The sequence below is a fragment of the Trichomycterus rosablanca genome, chromosome 13 (assembly GCF_030014385.1).
Source record: "Trichomycterus rosablanca isolate fTriRos1 chromosome 13, fTriRos1.hap1, whole genome shotgun sequence".
In the NCBI taxonomy this organism is placed as follows: Eukaryota; Metazoa; Chordata; class Actinopteri; order Siluriformes; family Trichomycteridae; genus Trichomycterus; species Trichomycterus rosablanca.
Window position 1 is genome coordinate 34,393,018 of NC_086000.1, and position 21,629 is coordinate 34,414,646.

Below are 21,629 nucleotides of genomic sequence, written 5' to 3' on the forward strand. Positions count from 1 at the left end.
GAGGCCCAAAGATGTTCTAAGGATGTTCAGGATTAAGTGCAGTTCTGACAAAAAGGATTTTGAGGTTTCAAAATCTTATCACTGAATTATAACTTTTTAAGGATGTAATAGAACAATCTTATTGAAGAAAGTGAATCATCTGGATCTTGTCGAGCTGGAGAATTTATAAATTTTCTGATGTTTGCTAGCGTCTTTTGGATTGACATGGGAGACTTTGTGTCCTCCCTTTTAAAAATTTAACCAGTTATAATTTGTAATTCCTAGCCATTGATTGCTATGGCATCATCAGTGATTAAACTAGTGTTGTGTAAATTAGCAAACTCTCAATTGCACTCACCCTTAATTTACAAGCCTTCTGAGTGGTTTGGTGATGCATTTGTTTCTAGTTTGCAAGCTTTCTCAGCTGCTCTAGTCTTTCCCCACGCTTGGTAATATTATTTGCCGTTAATTTTCACAGAATCCTTATTTTGTCATACTTGTGAAACAAAGTCTGTAGCAAGTGGCTCAGTTCTATCATGTATACAGTTCTCACTGTTTACATCTGAATGCCATTTTATTATTATTATTATTTATTGGTTATACTTTTAGATGCCAGAGCTTCATTATTAGCTGGCGTGCCTTCTAGCAACGTTAAGCAGGTTACACAGATTCCCAAAATCCCTTGCTGTGCACTCGCTGTATATTTTGATTACATTTGATTACATTGTTTTGATATTTCATTGTCTCTTAGTTATTTTAATATTTTACTTAACAAAAATGTTGTAATATAATAATAACAACCAGGCAAGTGCAGCCAATGGGGGGCAGTGCGGTGGGGTTTGAGTTCATGTTGTGGATCCTTTCAGTTGGCACAGGTTTATGGGAACTGGACACTTAAGAATTAAAGATGAGAAACATCATCTGGTGAGATGATTCTGGATGGTTGATGCAGGATACCAATAATAGGTTAAAGATTTGGTGTAGACAGCATAAGTCCATGGAACCAGCGTGCCTTTTGTCAACAGTTCAAGCAGCTGGTTTGTGTATTAGACACATTTTGTGTCGGTTATCAAAACTATCTTTGTATTACTGCTGACCATAGTTAGACTCTCTGTGTGGCTGTCTGACCATCTTATCACTCATAAACTGAGGGGGAACAATTTTGAACATCTTATCAAACATCATATCTCTGATCTTTAATCTTTCAACCACGCTATACCATTCAATCAGCATGCACATGTCATGTCACAAAGCACAGGTCATTTTAAACTGTGTTCTTGTACTTTAATGGCCTTCCCAGTCATCCGATCTGAATCCAGCAGAGATACTTTGGGATGTGACAGAACAGCAGATTTGCAGCATGAATGTAAACATGGAGCCTAATCATAGATGAAAGTTTCCAGCCTCAGGGGTCGTACCTAGTATCAGAATGGTGCTTCTAGTAAAGAGGCCACTGACTGTATATGTGAGTATGCTATCTGACTGCAGCTAAGAATTAAACACATATAATTTCATCTACAGTGGGGTCAAAAAGTATTTAGTCAGCCACCGATTGCGCAGGTTCTCCTACTTAGAAAGATGAGAGAGGTCTGTAATTTTCATCATAGCTACACTTCAACTATGAGAGACAAAATGAGGAAAAAAAATCCAGGAAATCACATTGTAGGATTTTTAAAGAATTTAAATAAATGAATTTGTAAATTATGGTGGAAAATAAGTATTTGGTCAATAACAAAAGTTCAACTCAATACTTTGTAACATGACCTTTGTTGGCAATGACAGAGGTGAAACGTTTCCTGTAAGTCTTCACCAGGTTTGCACACACTGTAGCTGCTATTTTGGCCCATTCCTCCATGCAGATCTCCTCTAGAGCAGTGATGTTTTGGGGCTGTCGCTGGGCAACACGGACTCCACAAATTTTCTATGGGGTTGAGGTCTGGAGACTGGCTAGGCCACTCCAGGACCTTGAAATGCTTTTTACGGAGCCACTCCTTCGTTGCCCGAGCGGTGTGTTTGGGATCATTGTCATGCTGGAAGACCCAGCCACGTTCCATCTTCAATGCTCTCACTGATGGAAGGAGGTTTTGGCTTAAAATCTCACGATACATGGCCCCGTTCATTCTTCCCTTAACACGGATCAGTCGTCCTGTCCCATTTGCAGAAAAACAGCCCCGAAGCATGATGTTTCCACCCCCATGCTTCACAGTAGGTATGGTGTTCTTGGGTTCTTCTTCTTCCTCCAAACACGACGAGTTGAGTTTTTACCAAAAAGTTCCATTTTGGTTTCATCTGACCACATGATATTCTCCCAATCCTCTTCCGGATCATCCATATGCTCTCTGGTAAACTTCAGACGGGCCTGGACATGTACTGGCTTAAGCAGGGGGACACGCCTGGCACTGCAGGATCTGAGTCCCTCTCGGCGTAGTGTGTATACTGATGGTCCCTTTGTTACTTTGGTCCCAGCTCTCTGCAGGTCATTCATCAGCTCCCTCCGTGTAGTTCTGGGATTTTTGCGCACCGTTCTCATGATCATTTTGACCCCACGGGATGAGATCTTGACCCCAAGGGAGGTTATCAATGGTCTTGTATGTCTTCCATTTTCTTACAATTGCTCCCACAGTTGATTTATTCACACCAACCTGCTTGCCTATTGTACATTCACTCTTCCCAGCCTGGTGCAGGTCTACAATTTTCTACCTGGTGTCCTTCGACAGCTCTTTGGTCTTGGCCATGGTTGACTGTTTGGAGTCTGACTGTTTGAGGCTGTGGACAGGTGTCTGTTATACAGATAACGAGGTCAAACAGGTGCCATTAATACAGGTAACGAGTGAAGGACAGAAGAGCTTCTTAAAGAAGAAGTTACAGGTCTGTGAGAGACAGAAATCTTGCTTGTTTGTTATTGACCAAATACTTATTTTCTACCATAATTTACGAATAAATTCTTTAAAAATCCTACAATGTGATTTCCTGGATTTTTTTTTTCTCATTTTGTCTCTCATAGTTGAAGTGTACCTATGATGAAAATTACAGACCTCGCTCATCTTTCTATGTAGGAGAACCTGCACAATCAGTGGCTGACTAAATACTTTTTGACCCCACTGTATCTATTGTCTGTTTTCACTCCGCTTTATCTTGGTCAGGATCACAGATTTAATGTTTGAAATGCAGGAAACACCCTAGACCGATCGCCAGTCCATCAAAGGGAGAGACACATACACTTGGATAAATGTTTTGTAGCTCCCGTTGCCCTTAATGCATGTTTTTGGACCACCTGGAGAAAACCCACCTGGATGCAGAAAAACCATGCAAACTCCACACAGAAAGCACCATGGCTGCCCGGCTGGGGAATTGAACCCAGGCCCTTCTTGTTGTGAGGCAACAGCACTGCACAAAGTGTAATCTTTTGGGGTTTTTCAGTATACATATGGGGGGGTTGGCACGGTGGCTCGGTGTTTAGCACTGTTGCCTCACAGAAAGAAGGTCCTGGGTTTGATTTCAAGGTGCAGCGATCCTTTCTGTGTGGAGTTTGCATGTTCTCCCCGTGTCTGTGTGGGTTTCCTCCGGGTGCTCCGGTTTCCTCCCACAGTCCAAAGACGTGCAAGTGAGGTGAACAGGAGCTACAAGATTGTCCATGACTGTGTTTGACACCGATGAAGCGTGTGTAATGAGTAACTACCATGTCTGTAATGAATATAACCAAAGAGTGTAAAACATGACATTAAAATCCTAATAAATAAATATTTTACATATATTTGTTCTCTATTAATGGGCACAAGGCAGGTACACTCAAGTCTTTGCCTGGCTGGAGATGTGTCTCTCTGAGAGTTGGGGACATTACTGTGGCCGAACGTCCTGTCCACGCTGCTCTCCCTCTCTACCTCTCTGCTTCTCAGGTTGTGAGCCGGTGTCACCGTAATGACTGCCGTCAATGTCAGCCTCTCTTCAGAGGCGGCCGCAGATGACCGGGCTGGAAAATTAGCTTGTCGCATCGGCTTTGAATCGAATTGACCTGATTGTACCTTCCGCACATGTTGAGAGAGAGACTGACATCTTCCCCCACCCCGGTCCCCTTTATTCTGCCACCCTTTTACTAATGTATCTTCCCTGCCTGCTGCCCGCCTTATCAAGAATCCTCCCCCTCCGCCCCCCTAGTCAGGACGGCCAGGCAAGGCTACGGCCCCCCGTCTCCTAGAATTGGGCTGCTTTTTATATACATGTTTATACATATAAATATATATTTTATTTCTTTTTTACTGGTGTAAAATACAGGGATAGGCTGTTGTCAGCGGCATCGAGGCGTATCTGAGTGCCTTTGCTGACCGCGGGGGACCAATGACGGCTGTTGTGTCCTCGCCAGGGCCGTGCACACGTGGGGGAGGAGGACCTCATAAGGTGACCCCGCTATGCAGCGAATGCAAAGTAACCTTGGTGTGCTGCATCTGCTGCTGTTGATGAGAAATGAATAGGGTCCCCGCGGTACCCTCCTGCTCTCTTTTCCGTATCGCGCGAGATATTGTGCTCGACCTTTTCTGGTACGGAGAACACAATCAGACTGCATGACTGCACTGTCCGCTGTTTTTCTTCTTTGTTTGATTCATGATTTGGACAGATATTTAAGGGTCTGAAACAGCTTGATTTTTATCAGGTATCAGAGTTTCAGTTACAGTGGTACCTTGAAACTCAACGTCAAGGAATATTTTCCCCTAAGGATGTTTGGGAAACCTGTTAATGTGTTCCATGGTCCCATGGAACTGCATATATTTTAGGCTCATGTAAATGAATGGGGTTGTTTTTGACACTTACACACTGAAAATAACGCAAATATAATAACAGAAATACAATAAAAGCTGCACTTTACCTTTAATTCTTTATTGTTTCCTTATGCTTCCTAATCGTGGAGATGCTTGATCTTGGAATACCGTATTCAGCTCAGTAAAGGTGCATTCACATGAGAAGCGGCAAAACCGCTTTTGCACCGCTGTGCCAGGGCAACCACTTAACCACGTTAAGCTTTTTTTAATGATTAGTGTTTTAGGCTCTCGGAAAAGCTGATTCTCACAGTTTCTCAGAACCTCGAGCTGTAACACAAGTTTAAAAGTGAAACAGTGAGGAAAACCAAGATAAACATTTACATTTTCAGCATTTAGCAGACGCTTTTATCCAAAGCGACTTACAGTTGAGACAGTATACATCACAAGCAATTGAGGGTTAAGGGCCTTGCTCAAGGGCCCAACAGTGGCAAGCTGGCTGATGCGGGGCTTGAACCAGAAACCTTCTGATTACTAGTTGTGTACCTTAACCGCTGTGCTACCACTGCACTACTAAACACAGTAACATGTGGAGCTTCCAGACTGGATTTGACGATTATTTCAACAAATGCAGATTCGTCTCATATTCGCGCTTTGATGATGTTTTACTGCATCGCACACACGCCGAGATTAAGGGCGTTGAGTTTTAAAAACTAAAGTTGTCGGTGACCAAGGCTTGGATGGATTGGCGTCCTGCCTTGAGTGTTTTTTTTTTTGTTTTTTTTTGCATTGCGCACAGTGATTCTGTGAAAGCCTTACCCACTGTGACCCTGACCAGCATAAATCACTGGTAAAACACAAAAATGAAATTAAAAACCACCTGTGAACCATGCGCATCTTTTTTGAAGCTCTGGGACCAGGATTAAAGTCTTGGAAAGTTAAATTAAAAAAGTGAAGCATGCTGGGAGACGGGTCATCATGTGATGGGGCTGATAAAAGATCAGAAAAAGAAGAAGAAAATCGATGCGGGTTGAGGGGTAAAATATTTGTTCTTTATAAAACGCAGGTTGGTTTAACACAGGCCTTCAGGCTCTAAGGACCCGAAGCCCTCCTGCAGACCGGCGACCAATTAGCTTCATTTCCCGTCGGCTCGTTAAAGAAAGCTGGAGCGCGGCGTGAGAGCTTTTTGTTTTTTAATTGATTTACGGGACGCTGCCCCCTCCCATCCTCCGCCACCCCACATGGTTCCAGTGTGGGATCAGCCGTATGATGAATTACCTCTTTCTGGTAATGCTAATGCATCAAGAGCTCTCGCTGCAGAGACGCTCTCTCTCCTGCTCTCTCTCTCTCTCTCTCTCTCTCTCTCTCTCTCATCAACGCTGCTGTCTACAGCTTCCTCCTCATCATCTTTTTATTCTCACACTTTCATGCCTTTTTTTTTCATCCTCATCCTCTTAATAAAGTTTACAGAAATAGATGTGGCTCAGATCATCCAGCCAACACAGACCCCGTTCTCACTGTAGGACATGACCGTCTCCCCAGAGCGTCACTCCTCCTTTACACTAATTATTATCTTAATTGAGTCTATTAACGTGCCCAGGTGCTCGGACTCCGCGGCTGCTGATCTCAAAGGGCCGAGGATGGAATTAATGCCAGTTTAACCCATTCTCACTCCCTGGTAAAAGCTCAAGCCACCCAGCTGGTCCTGCCAGTTGGAATGCAGTTTTGTTTTGTTTTTTTTAGGGTCAGGGTCACAGTGGGTCCGGTTCTACGGAGAACACCTGGGACAGGGCACCAGTCCGTAGCAGGGCTTCGGCCATCCCCCTACCCGTCAGGGAGAGCCGATCATATCCGTGTTGGGACCGTGGTGGATTACCAACTGGAATGATGTGGGTTTGAATCCCGACTCTTCCATGCACTCACTGTTGGGCCCTTAATCCTGACTAACCCTGTGCTCTGACCCCAGATTGAAAGCTGTATGTTGTACTACACGTGTAAATGTATGTATGGCAAATAAAGGCATTCCATCTGACAATCCATTTCATCTGTGTAGACGTCTGGCTGGCTGACAGCACTGCTGAGATTCGAACCTCAAACTCAGCAGTGATTGGCTGCACTACCCAAACGCCCTGCAGTTTTAATTTTTTGTTTTAAAAACTAAATCCTGATATTATGATTTGTAGAAAATAAATATCAAACATACAGTAAGGTGGCGGCGTTTCATACAACTGAACTCTCGTCAGTATGTGCATTATTTATTAAGTTCATCAGTTTCATGTTCATTTGCAAGGAAGTAGTTCAAAAGCAGATTTATTTTCTCACCATAATTTTATTTAATCATAAATTGTGACAATGGGGGCCCAGGTGGTGCAGCGGGATAATCCACTAGCACAACAGTGTCGAGATTCTGAGCCCCCGGATTCGGATCTTGGCTCTGCTACCGGTCGGCTGGGCGCCCTCTAGCAGGCAAAGTGCTTGAAATGGACAAAAATGGCCTTCAGTCTGCTGGGTGGGAAAGACTGGACTAAGGGGTGGGTTATTAACACTGTGTTATGATGCTGTGTTAGGACCAGGAGATCAGGGCGTGGCTCTCCAGACTCGGAGGGAGTGCGTGTCAGGCAAATAAACACCCACCTTGGACGCCGACAGGGTCCCCAGCAGTGGATTGGCTAAGCTACATTGGTAGAAAAAGGAGGGTAAAATGCATTAAAAAAAATATTAATAAATAAATTGTGACTCATGAAAAAGTTAACCATTTTAGGCTGTGTCCCAAATAAAAATCTCCAGTTGCAACTTAGTCCAGTTTGTTACTATCTTAAATCCTGTAAAAATAAAGAACAATAAAGGAGCTTATCACTACTGCATCTACACATTTTACTTTCATCAACTGCTTTATCCTGGTCAGGGACGCAGTGGGTCCGGTTTGACCAGGAATACCCTGAACAAGGCGCGCCGACCAGCCGATAGCACAACTAAGAATTGAAATTGGATCTCGGCGGTAGTGGGCCCAAGAACATGGTATAGTTTATAATCAAGGTAAAAACACCCGGTGGTTTTATAGAGTTTAAACTTGTATTGATACTTTGATGTTTTCAAAACTTCTTCTTGCTTGCTTTCGGTCCGTTTCTTTACTCCACCTCTAATATGAGATGACTGCACGTTTTCCTGAGATTTGCACCGTCGCCTTCCTCATGCATTCAATTCACACTATTTAATTCTATATTTCTGGACATAAAGCTGAGATATGGTGGTGCTGGCTTTGCTTCTGGCTTTGCCTGCTGCTTATCTTTTAATGGTTGTCCATCAGGGTTTGTAAGTTCCACTTCAAATCCGGTCCAGTCCTTCAGCGCTGGTCTGAAGGAGAAAAGCAGAGAAGGGTGGAGGATGGATGTCTTGCTCTAGCACTGCTGCATAGTTTAGTGTTCAAACCTGAACCGTCACCCTTCATCTGCCCCAGTGTCGGAACTATAAATCGGCATCTCAGTTAATTAATTCATGACGGGGATGCGAATCTATCTAATTCTTATCTAACGATCAGCCGTCATTAGTCGACATTTAGCTCCACAAATAAATCAGTGAACTGGAGAAACTAAATTGTAACTACTTGTTCTGTCATGACTTGAACTAAAGTGTAAAACATCACCTTAAAAATCTATTAAATGAATAAATACATACATAAATAATAAGTAAATACATTTTGTATGTGTAGGGGTCACCACTCGCATGCCAGACTAGACTTGTGTATTTACTTCAGATGCCCTCTCTAACGCAACCCTATATTATTATATTATACACCGATGAGGCATAACATTATGACCACCTTCCTAATATTGTGTTGGTCCCCCTTTTGCTGCCAAAACAGCCCTGCAACTGTGATGCTCTGTGTATTCTGACACCTTTCTATCAGAACCAGCATTAACTTCTTCAGCAATTTGAGCTACAGGAGCTCGTCTGTTGGATCGGACCACACGGGCCAGCCTTCGCTCCCCACGTGCATCAACGAGCCTTGGCCGCCCATGACCCTGTCGCCGGTTTACCACTGTTCCTTCCTTGGACCACTTTTGATAGATACTGACCACTGCAGACCGGGACACACCCCACAAGAGCTGCAGTTTTGGAGATGCTCTGACCCAGTCGTCTAGCCATCACAATTTTGTCCTCGTCAAACTCGCTCAGATCCTCACGCTCGCCCATTTTTCCTGCTTCTAACATAGTTTGAGGATAAAATGTTCACTTGCTGCCTAATATATCCCACCCACTAACAGGTGCAGTGATGAAGAGATAATCAGTGTTATTCACTTCACCTCTCAGTGCTCATAATGTTATGCCTGGTTGGTGTATATATTTTATTGGATTGTAAAGAAGAGCCTAAATAACCACTATTTAAGTGTGTATACATTTAGAAAAATGCTAAAGTTACAGATTGTTAAACACCACAGGTTTAACACTGATGGAACTCTTAAAGATTGTTATTTAGCTGTTAATCACTGAAAACCGTCCGTTATTGGATGAAAGAAATTGGCAAGATTTGCATCTGTAATCTGAATAATTCAGGTTGCTGATGTCAGTAGGATAGTTTTTGGTCAGTATGATGCATTAGAATAACGCTGATGAATATTCCTGCACCATCGTAGGTGATGAATTACTTTTCCGTCCCACTGAGTTTCACAGCGGCGCGCTGGAGCGCAGGGCTTCATTTAGCAGGACGAGAGCCACACGCATAGCCTTGGGAGCGACGGGGTGGGTTCCACATTCATCCCTCTGTCTATTTTTATGACTTATTTTGCATGTTCAGGAGGCTGCAGCGCTGCGGCTGAGTTAGACCCCGGCGTTCTCGGATCCTTATATTTTTTCCAAAGGACTTCTCCCCCCCCCGCTGTCCATGACACACACTGCAAATGAGCCCTTGGAGGGAGCAGGTCTGTTCCTTTAAATGTAGATTTCTGTGGCACCGGTGGCTTTCTGTCACCCAAATTGATGAAGCAGATTTATGACGGCTGCTGGGCACAACAAATTAAGTTGACAGTGATGTATGGGGGGCTAATGCCACGATGATCCCACCGTACCACCGCCGGACGCTCCTTCCTCGTCTACGCTCTTGTTAGGATCTGTTAGGCAGCCACATAATGAAATTCCACTGACTGATTTGTGTTTTTTCTCTCTTTTCTCTCTTTCTCTCTCCCTCACTGTCCCTTTTATTTTATCCTTCCTTATTCTCCTTCCTCGCCGGCGTCCTTTCTGCTCGTCACCTTCGATCCCCAGACTCATCCCAACGCCAGCAAACTGCCCCTGAAGGATGCTTTCACCTTTGACGACTACAGGTTGGTTGGAATGTCCTACCGTGTCCTGAATTGGAGCTTTTCTAGTTTGAGAAGGGAGGGGAAATCAAGTACAGGGTGCTAGTAAGGGTATGAAATAGCCTCTTGGAACGAGGCGTTTGTTCCCATTGTTCTTTCATTAGCACCAAATTATCTGTGAGGGAATCATTTATCATTGCTCCCCTCTTATCTTTGGATTGTGGAGCATGATGCAAGTTTCTTCTCCCGCCGGGTAACGTGTGGAAGGAATGAATTAGCATCTTGTCGCACTTAACGAGTCACTCTTCAGTAGCCCCAGATTTCTGAGAACTCTAGCTAATTATAGCTCGATCAGCTAACAGAGGTGGTGCGAAAGGTAGATTGTCGAGTTGGGTCACACCACCTTATGTACACTATAATTGTCTGGACACAATTATGAAGTGTAGTTGTTTTAGCCACATTCATTATGTCTGAGGCCCTACCTAATTCACGCCCGTGAAATGAGCCGTTTCCCACATAATATGCAATTTGATTCAAAATTTAAAATTAACGGGGGGCACGGTGGCTCGGTGGGTAGCACTGTCGCCTCACAGCAAGAAGGTCCTGGGTTCGATCCCCAGGCTGGGTGGTCCGGGTCCTTTCTGTGTGGAGTTAGCATGTTCTCCCCTTGTCTGCGTGGGTTTCCCCCGGGAGCTCCGGTTTCCTCCCACAGTCCAAAAACATGCAGTCAGGTTAATTGGAGACACTGAATTGCCCTGTAGGTGAATGGGTGTGTGTATGTGTGTGTCTGCCCTGCGATGGACTGGCGCCCCATCCAGGGTGTTACTGTGTGCCTTGCGCCCATTGAAAAGCTGATTGGATAAGCGGTTAAGAAAGTGAGTGAATTAAAAATTTACGGTTTATTTATTCATTTTTATTTAATTTTATTTAGTTAGTTTAATTGTATTTAATTTGATGTATTTATTTATTTTTATTCAATTTTATTTCTTCAGTTTAATTGTATTTAATTTTATGTATATATTTAATTAAATTTTATTTATTTTTCACTTACATTTTATTTATTTAATTTTGTTTAATTGTGTTTATTTTATGTACTTATTTAATTAAATTTTATTTATTTTTCACTTACATTTTATTTATTTAATTTAGTTTGTGTTTATTTTATGTACTTATTTAATTACATTTTATTTATTTTTTACTTATATTTTATTTTATTTTATTTACTTTAATTGTGTTTATTTTATGTACTTATTTAATTACATTTTATTTATTTTTCACTTACATTTTATTTTATTGTATTTAGTTTAATTATATTTCTTTTATGTATTTATTTAATTACATTTTATTTTTCACTTACATTTTATTTATTTGTTTTAGTTTAATTGTATTTAATTGTATTTTATTTAGTTAGTTTAATTGTATTTAATTGTGTTTATTTATTTTTATTTAATTTTATTTCTTCAGTTTAATTGTATTTAGTTTTAAGTATTTATGTAATTAAATTTGAGTTATTTTTCACTTACATTGTATTTATTTAATTTAGGGATGTCCCGATCCGATCTCAAAGATCGGGATCGGGGCCGAACAAGGCATTTTTTAATTGATCGGAATCGGCTTTATTAAACCCGATCTTAATCCCGATCTTTTGTTTTACGTCAGCATGTCCGCTGTGTGGAAATACTTTAAACTGGAAGGTAAAACAAGTCCAACAGCGAAGTGTAACGTCTAATGCAAGCGTTTCACGAGCCGGTAGTAGCAGAGCTGCGTTCATTACTGTATGATTTTACTGTTTATATGGTGTGAGTCAAGGATCACACCGGTTTACGAAACAACGTAGTGATGCACTCGTTTAATAAAGAAATAAATACACGCTATATTCACATATTGTCGGGAGCAGAACACTTTATTAACTTCTTCTGTTACGGTACCGAATATTGGACAGCTGAGTCAAGCACGCTGTTTCATGTTCTATGGAAGGCCTAAAGGGTCAAAACACACTCACTTCGTGTACAAACGTCCATCAAACCCTTGTCACAATACAAACACTTTAAGAACTGGCTTTCCTTCATAACAAAAGAACCTTTCCATTTCAGGTTTTACTGTAATGCTTTCAAGTAACTTATTTTCTTATATTCAAGTTAAGCTGCTACACAGATTTCTGTTCATTTTTAGTGTATCACTGCATTAAACAGATTTTCTTTCTTTGAATGTAAAGTTTAAAGTAAAACTGTAATTATCTCACTCATTTTGATTGATTTTGTAAAAATACAAAACATTAGGCCAATAGCTTGGATGCAGCATTTTCCCCTTCAGCACTGCAGAGCTATTTAGTTGTTAAACATGTACACTGGATTAATTTGAATAACTGTAATGTTCTTGAAGTGTGCACTGTGTGAACAGTGTTATCTAGTTCTTATCTAGACAATATCTAGAAAATACAAGTATCGGTTTGAGACTCGGTATCGGATCGGGATCAAAATTAGTGATCGGTATCGGGAACAAAAAAACCGTGATCGGGACATCCCTAATTTAATTTAGTGTAATTGTATTTCTTTTATGTATTTATTTAATTAAATTGTATTTATTTTTCACTTAAATTTATTTATTTGATTTAGTTTAATTGTATTTAATTGTATTTCTTTTATTTGTTATGTTCCCCATTTTTCTTCCAATTTAATCAATGTCAATTCCAAGTTGAGGAGCGCTGAGAATTCCTTGTTTCCTCGACGACACATGTAAAGTCGCTGGCCACATCTTTTCACCTGCCAGTGACGTAGTCTCAAAAAGAAATTGGAACAGACGACATATACAAGATGTCGTATTGGGCACTCTCACCTAACACATGCACACCTGTTGAAGGGAGAACGCTCACCGATATGTGACCACTGTAATACACAAATAACCATTTAACATTTATTAACAAAGTGCACAAAATCTAACATAGAACGTCAAAGACTTGCAATACCAAATACAATAGTTGAAATTTTTAACAAAACCAAAACAGAGACTGATCATTTCTTTGAAAAATACAAGACTGATAATACACGTCTAGAACTAAACACAGTAAGGACACTAGACAAAACATGAATAAATAACCTGTACAAAATCTAGGTACCTATCTAGCCATGAGAATGACCAATGTGTAAACGACCAATGGCGTTAAACAACAAACAAACAAAAAGAAATTCAAACACAAGACCAATAAAACAAGCATAAAGCACCGATTTCTGCCGTGAATATCACAGATGTGACAAACAAACAATTGTAAGCTATCAGGCACCATCTCTGTGTTCTGTATATTTGAAATATATCGTGTATTGTAGATGGGCTGTATCGTCTGTGATGACCCGTCAGAACCAGATTCCTACAGAAGACGGCAGTCGGGTGACTCTGGCTCTGATTCCTCTGTGGGACATGTGCAATCACACCAATGGTCTGGTGAGTACAATCACACTCACCCCGACAAATCCGCGTACTTTTAGCTGACGATTTTATCCAAAGTGACCTACAATTGTGACCGAGGGCGGCGCGTTGGGTAGCACTGTCGTCTCACAGCAAGAAGGTCCTGGGTTTAATCCCCAGGTGGAGCTGTCCGGGTCCTGTCTGTGTGGAGTTTGCATGTTCTCCCCGTGTCTGTGTGGGTTTCCTCCGGGAGCTCCGGGTTCCTCCAACAGTCCAAAGACGTGCAAGTGAGGTGAACTGGAGATACAAAATTGTCCATGACTGTGTTTTATATTAAAATTGAACTGATTAATTACCTGTCCTGTCATTACAAATTAACCAAAGTGTGTAAAACATGACGTTACAATCCTAATACAGCGGTACCTTGTAACTCAACATCCCCCAAACTCAAAATCTTAACGCCCTTCGTCAAGAAATTTGTACCCTTAAACTCAACGTTTCCCTTAATCTCAATGTGTGTGCGACTGCTGTGTGTTCAGCGCTCGGCTTGCGAATATGAGACGAATCTGCATTTGTGTGGAATAACCGTCAAATCCAGCCTGAAAGCTCCACATGTATCTGTGTTTATCTGGATTTTTCTCCTGTTTCACTTTTAAACTTGTGTTACAGCTCGAGGTGCTGAGAAATTGTAGGAATCAGCTTTACTGAAAGAGTATAAGACGCTTATCATGAAAAAAAGTAACTTAATGTATTAAAAGAACAACATTAAAACTCTCTCAATTATTACTGCTTATTTGTTTTCTCCACTAATTACGAAGCATAGGAAAACAATAAAGAAGTAAAGGTAAAGAGCAGGTTTTATTGTATTTCTGATGGATTTTTACCTGTTTTTAATTGTATTTCAGTGTTTTTTATATTATATTTGTGTTATTTTCAGTTTATAAGTGTCAAAAACAACCCATTCGAACTGAGACGCCCAGGTGGCACAGCAGGATATTCTGCTAGCACACCAGCACAGAGTTTCTGAACTCCTCGGTTCGAAACTCGGTGTTGCCACCGGTCGGCTGGGCGCCTCTTGGGGGGCATAATTGGCAGTGCCTGCAGCAGATACTGATTGGCCACCGTATCTGCAGGGTGGGGGCCGGACTATGTGTGGGTGGGTGGGTCTTCATACGCTCTGTAAGGACCCTGATTGGCGGAAGAGACGCCTGTGCAGAATGCAGGGGCGAGAAGAGGAGGGCTGTACACGTGTCGGAAAAGGCGTGTACAGCGACGTGCTCTCCTCGGATGCAATCTGGTATCTCTGGTAGCAGCGGAAGACAAAATTGAAAATTGCTAAATCAGGAGGAAAATGGGGATAAAATGCATAAAAAAAAACATTCAAACTGCCCTGTGTCCATCCCAGCTTCCTCTGTAGTCTACAGACCGTGGGTATGTGTACCAACAAACTGTACTGTAAATAAGCTCTAAAGCAACATATTTTTTCTTGTTGATTGTACCCACATCTCTCGGGATATTTTATTTCTATTTGAATAATTTGGCTTTGATTGCGTTTAGCCGCTCGCACTACGAGCAATATATCTCTTTGTGTGGGAAATGCGTTCACACCCGAGCATAGATTTTAATTTGCATTGTTGAATAAGGGGTTATTAGGATGCTTAATGAAATGACGTTCTGGTATCCCCCTGGTTTGGTGTAATAAAACATGCGTTTTCATTTGTGTATTAGTTTGTTTATCATGGAGTTGAGACAAATTGACCAAGTTTTATTACATTTCCTGAATTCCTTAAAGTTCTTTAGTAATTAAATGTTAGCCGTTTGCATTTATTTGCATGCGCATTCATTTAGTGCGCCGTATATTAAAACGTGTTCGAACACAATCTGATTGTGGTGCACTGGGTGGCTTTGCACTAAACATGATTTCAGTATACACTGTTTGAATACACCTCACTATGAGCTTGTTGGGCATCTGATATCAAAAGCATGGGCATAAATATGTGCACCCCATCCAAATATGAATGATTAGTGATGACTCCTGAAAAGGTGCCGTCCTATGACCTACTACTGGAACCCCAATTTATCCAGCACCACCTACATCATAAACCCCCTGGAAATGTCCTGCCGATTGTTGCGTGGAGATAAAAGATCCTGCTGTAAAGCGTTAAGATTTTTTACACTAAAATGTAAGGGCTACGCCCAAACTGTTACTCTAGTGGTGGTGTTCTTTTCATGAATCTAGCCGACGTGCAGCTCCAGCAGGGCAGAGATTTTATTTATTTATTTGTTTATTTATTTATTTAGTTATTTTATGTATGTATAATTTATGTATTTATTATTTATTAGTTTAATTTGGTTTAATTGAATTTAGTTTATTTGTATTTATTTTATTTAATTAATATATTTTAATTATTTAATTTAGTTACTTTTAATTAATTTCTTTTAATAAATCTAAAATCTAGCCGACATGTGCCGCTCCAGCAAGACAGAGATTAAATTTATTTAGTATATTTGTATTTTATTTTGTGTATGTATTTAATATTTATTTATTTAATACTTACTTTTTATTTGTTTAATTTAGTTTAATTATATTTATTTTGTTTATTTAATTTAATTTTTTATTTAATTTAGTAACATTTAATTTATTTATTTTAATCAATCTAGCCGACATGTCCAGCTCCAGCAAGACAGAGCTTTAATTTATTTGTTTATATATTTATTTAATTTTTATTTCTTTGTATGTATTTTTAATTTCTTTATTTATTACTGACATTTTATTTGTTAAATTTAGTTTAATTATATTTATTTACTTAAATATTTTATTTAATTTGATTTATTGTTGTTATTTAATTTAGTTACATTTAATTTTTTTAATGAATCTAGCCGACATGTGCCGCTCCAGCAGGACAGAGATTTTATTTATTTATTTAGTTAGTTGGTTTATTTGTATTTCATTTTATGTATTTAAAATTAATTAATTTATTTATTACATTTTATTTGTATAATTTAGATTAATTGTATGTTATTGAATTTTTTTGTAATTGTATTTATTTTATTATTAAATTTAGTTACATTTAATATATTTTTTTTAATTAATCTAGCTGTCATGTGCAGCTCCAGCAGGACAGATTTTATTTATTTAGTTAGTTAGTTTATTTCATTTTGTGTTTATTCAAGTTTAATTTTATTTATTATTTAAATTTATTTTTAATTCAGTTTAATTGTATTTAAGGAATTGTATTCATTTTATTTAATTATATTAGTTTTTTTTTTTTTTTTTTTTCTCCCCCTTTAGCGCATCCAATTGTTCAGTTTGCATCATGCTTCCTCTCTGTCTATGCCGAACCCTGCCCTGACCGAGGAGTTCGAAGCTTAACCCATATCCCCTCCGAAACATGGGCAGCAGCCGGATGCATTTTTGCCACCCGCACATTGATGAGTGTGGCGCCACCTAGCATTGCATGCGGAGAGACACACCCTAAGGGCACTCTTCCTCATCTCTGTGCAGGCGCCTCTAATCAGCCGGCAGAGGTCATAATCGCATTCTGACAGAGACCCACATCCGGTTCTTTGTCCCACCCGCCAACTGAGCAACCAGCCAATCGTTGCTCATACAGCCACTCAGCCTCGAACCGGTAAGGCAGAGCTGGATTCGATACCATGTACTCAGAATCCAGCTCTGGTTGCAGCGCGTCTTTTTACCGCTGCGCCACCTGAGCGGCAGTTAATTTAATTTTTTTAATGAATCTAGCTGACATCTACAGCTCCAGCAGGACAGCGAGGTTATTGTTTTTTTTTTTGTTTTTTTTTATTTAGTTTTTTTTTTTTTCTTCTAATTTTATGTATTTATTTAATTTTTATTCATTACATATTATTTTTTAAATTTAGTTTAATTGTAATTATTTTTTTTTATTATTTAACTTAATTTTATTTATTTTAGTTTTTAATTTAGTTACAATTTATTACTTTTTTTGTTTGTTTTTGTCATATTTCCCCATCCCCTCCCCAATCTAATCAATTCCAATTCTTAGTCAAGGAGTGCTGAGATGTTCTTGTTAGGTCTCTGGTCCAGTCTTAAGAAGACCTGTGTAGTGTATGGAAATGGAAACAGAAAAATAACTCTTCCATCCATCCATCACTAGTCCAGCAGATGACTTACAATTATCACTGAATACAATTTGAGCAATTGAGGGGTAAGAGCCTTGCCCAGGAGACCAACAGTGGCAACTTCGCTGTGGTGGGGCTTGAACCGGCAACCTTCTGATTTCTAGTCAAGTATTTGATCCACAGAGCTACCACTACAGAACATTACAGAAGTCACAGTTTTACAGTGCCGATAAAACCCCGTTGACCATCCTCCCTCGGGCACACCCAGTTCTGCCTTTTGGACCCCCAGGCAGGTCGTTAACAGCCCCTGGAGTTGGAACTTTTTGGAAAATGTTGCATGTTGTGACAGTGTTAAGTCATTAAGCTCTTGAAATGTTCTTGAACATGAATGATTATACTGCTTGTCCATAGACGCTACACTGCTGTGCGCTTGATTGCAATGCACACGTTAGCAATTACTATGGCTGTCCACATACTTTTGAACATGTAGTGTTGTAAATCACCCAGTTCTAATCGTACATTTTTTTTCTGTAGATTACGACTGGTTACAACCTGGAAGATGACCGATGTGAATGTGTCGCCCTGCACGACTATAAAGAAAATGAGCAGGTGAGTGAGCTCTGGCATCTGAAGCAGGTCACATGACCACATTCTTGTATCGGTTGAGCCATCAGAGCTCAGTCCACCTCTTTATGTTACCAGGTCCGCACGCAGGTCCTCGTCCGTTTATTCCCGCTCAAGGCCGTGCAACGCGTTTATCAGCTCCAGGCTATTACGGGGCTCGTGGGTAATATCAGAGGCGAGGCATTCAGGTCCATCCGTGGAGCGTGAACGGATATGCTGGGCAAGTACTGACAGATCGTGTGGACTCGCATCCCCTCCCTGCCGTCACAAAATGTGAATTATTTGATAAGATTGGTAAAGGCAGCCCGGGGAGAGAGGACGAGGCCGTGCAGGACGGCGTGTGGGACAGAGACGAGGGTGTTTATAGGTAGGAATCAGGAATCAAACGGCGAGGGATGGCATTCTTAGAGATGCTCTCCGCTTTATCGGCTCCCCTCTGACCGACTGTAAGTGCTGAGGATGTGGACGGTGTACACGGAGGAGGAAAACGTGAGGCGAGTTCAGATGTGCACCGCTGCAGCTCCGAAATGATAGAGGGGATCTTAGAGTTCTCTGCCATCCGATTCTGCACCACTGAGTCCTTCCTCTTGTTTGTAAAGATTTGTATATGTAGATTTTTGTTATTTATCTTTAGTAATGTTTAATTTAAATCCCCTGTTGGGGGCGTTTGTGTACAAATTAATTTTGTGTTTATGTACCTGTTAAAATTCAGTTATTATCAAGGGTCGCGACTAGGGCTGACTCGATACCACTTTTTTATGTTTGATACAGATACCGATACTGCAAATTGAGTATCTGCCGATACCAATCCGATACCGTCATTTCTCCTCTCAAACAACTAAGCAGTAATAATACACGTCTCAATGCACCATGGTTAAAGTAGCTATCTAAATAACGATGCTCAGACTGTGAAACTAATATTCTAACAAATATTCTAAAGGAATAAATACAGAAGCTACAACATCACACTTGCTACACTACACTACACTACACTACACAACTGCTGCTTTTATTTTCACTTTTACACACAGAACATTTAGCTGCATTTTTGGCTTGTTTAACAGCACCATACAAACATTTAAAATACAACTTTATCTGTGTTTAAAAAAAATAATCAATTTTCAGCCCCCACCAAAAACTGCTTAAATTCTTAGAAGCAATAGGACTTAAAAATACTAGAGATGGGACGATCGATCGGCTACGAATCGGTATCGGCCGATTTTTAATCAAAATATCCTATCGGCGATCGGCGATATTTCCTAAAAGTAGCCGATCCGATCGTGTGATATATAAAGATCATGTTAAGTTAACAGCTCAGTGGATCGATCCAGACTTTGAGCTACGAAGCGCCAACCATCACATCACCATTCATCAACAATCGAACAGAAACCATCGTGAAAGCTCTTACGATGTAATTTTGCTGATTGAAATATTTACTTTAAAAAGATAATTCAACCCGGTCACATCTGAGTCGATTCTATCAGCACGTTATATAAACTCCTGGTTCACTTTGGTAAATCGTAAGCGGTTCTTACTTGTGATTTAGATGAGAACAGAAGACGTTACAGAGCCAATCCGAGGCAAAAGTTTATTCATTACCAAATTCGTTAGTTCAGGATCATCTGCTGAACTTTTAGAAAACTTTTAGCTCCTTAGACGGAACGAGTCTGACTCGGTTACAGATCTGTGGTAATAGCAGTTTAATTAAACTTTTTAATGAAGCTTTTTAATGTAAGAGAGTCACACAAAATGTTCTGTATTAGTTGGTGTTTATTTAAAACCACGACATTTAATTAATAACAGTAAACACGGAGAGATAACTGAGAAGAGAAACTTACGCTTCACATAAAAACAAATCAACTCATGAATCAATGAATCACTTATAGCGATACTGTGAACAAAGCGTCTCTGTAACTCTGTAACTGCGTCTCTTCTAAAGGCACAAACACACACACACACACACACACGCGCGCTGCTCCGGTTTATCTTTACTGTGAGGCTCTTTTTAAGTTTATTTACTGCTAATCCCCCCCCCCATCGGAATCGGCTATCGGCCGATGTCCCTGAAAGGAGATCGGAATCGGTGCCAAAAACCCCGATCGGTCCATCTCTAAAAAATACCATATAAGGTATAAAAAAAATCGATTAAACTCCACACACTTAAAGTTATTCAAAAAAACAAACCTAATCCAAATAAGGTCTTTTTAGAATTCATATAAGTCAGTCAACTCAAGTCAAATTTATTTATACAGCACTATTTACAATGGACATTGTCTCAAAGCAGCTTTACAGAATCCAGGACCAACAGACAAAAAAAACCCTATTGAGCAATCCGAGGGCGACAGTGGCAAGAAAAAACTCCCTTAAAATTACAGGAAAAAATCCTTAAGAGGAACTTAAGAGGAAGAGTTAACGGACAGACCCATAGTAACCAAGGTGGAAAAAGAATTGTTTAAACACCAGTTGACCCTTCTGCTCTCTTCCAGTGTCTTATTTCTACCTGTACTAAATGTTCAATCTTTTACAGATCTACATTTTTTACGGTACGAGGTCCAACGCTGAGTTTGTCATCCACAACGGCTTTTTCTTCGAGGACAACGCACACGACCGGGTGAAGATCAAACTGGGCGTCAGTAAGAGCGAGCGGCTTTACGCCATGAAGGCCGAGGTTCTCGCTCGCGCTGGAATCCCCGCGTGAGTACGCTGCACCGCATATCACTCCAAAACTGATTAGAGGAAAATCAGCCAGCAGCTTCATCAAACACATCATGAATTATGGAAATATATGGATGCATGGAGATTATTCTCAGTGTCACTTTAGTTTATTGCCTCCTGATTTGAAAAGATTTCATTATTGGTTTTCGTTTCATTTTATTCGGACCGACTTTTTTTTTTCTGATGACTTGGATTTAATCTCGTGTTAATTTGATTTGTAATTCATTTTTGAAAATCATTTGGATCCATTTCCCTTTGTGAGAGCTTTTCTGTAAACCAAGCGTTCAAGTTTTAGTTAAACTAATCGTTTCTAGGGCGCTCAGGCGGCGCATTTGTCTAATGTGCTATCTCCCCACTGCTGAGAGCTCGAGTTCTCAGTTTCGAATCTCAGCTGTGCTATCGACCTTGCTGGGCACTCGTGGGAAGGAGGTCGACAGGGTTCCTCTTTGCTGCTGCAAATGCGACCTCTACTGACTGCATGAGGTGCCTCCACGAGTGCTGGGAGATTCACAGAAAGCATAGAGAGCCGCACCACGTACGGAGAGTCACGCTATCAGTCTGGCAGGTGGAAAGAAGCGACCGGCAGCTGCACACATTCACAGTCGGCGGAAGAGTAGTTGTAGTCTGAAATTGGAAATGACTAAATTGGGGTAAATCAGATCAGTTTTAAAGTGTAATAATTATATTCCCTTTTCTCTTATTGTTTATCATAAGCTGTATTCTGACAGGAGTAGATTTACATTTACATGAAGACATA

At 40.4% G+C, this 21,629-nt stretch overlaps 1 protein-coding gene across 3 annotated transcripts in view; it reads left to right on the plus strand.

Moving 5' to 3' along the window:
* The window catches only part of setd3 (SET domain containing 3, actin histidine methyltransferase), a 54,760-nt gene that overhangs the window by 24,246 nt on the left and 8,885 nt on the right, over positions 1 to 21,629 (plus strand). For 2 of the 3 annotated variants that reach the window (XM_063006993.1, XM_063006992.1), the window contains exons 7-10: positions 9,993 to 10,051; positions 13,351 to 13,465; positions 18,068 to 18,142; positions 20,685 to 20,851. In XM_063006993.1, the coding sequence (XP_062863063.1) occupies positions 9,993 to 10,051; positions 13,351 to 13,465; positions 18,068 to 18,142; positions 20,685 to 20,851 (416 nt within the window). Of the gene's footprint in view, positions 1 to 9,992; positions 10,052 to 13,350; positions 13,466 to 14,098; positions 14,178 to 18,067; positions 18,143 to 20,684; positions 20,852 to 21,629 lie in introns of those variants that run through there. The other variant, XM_063006994.1, reaches the window with a different exon arrangement.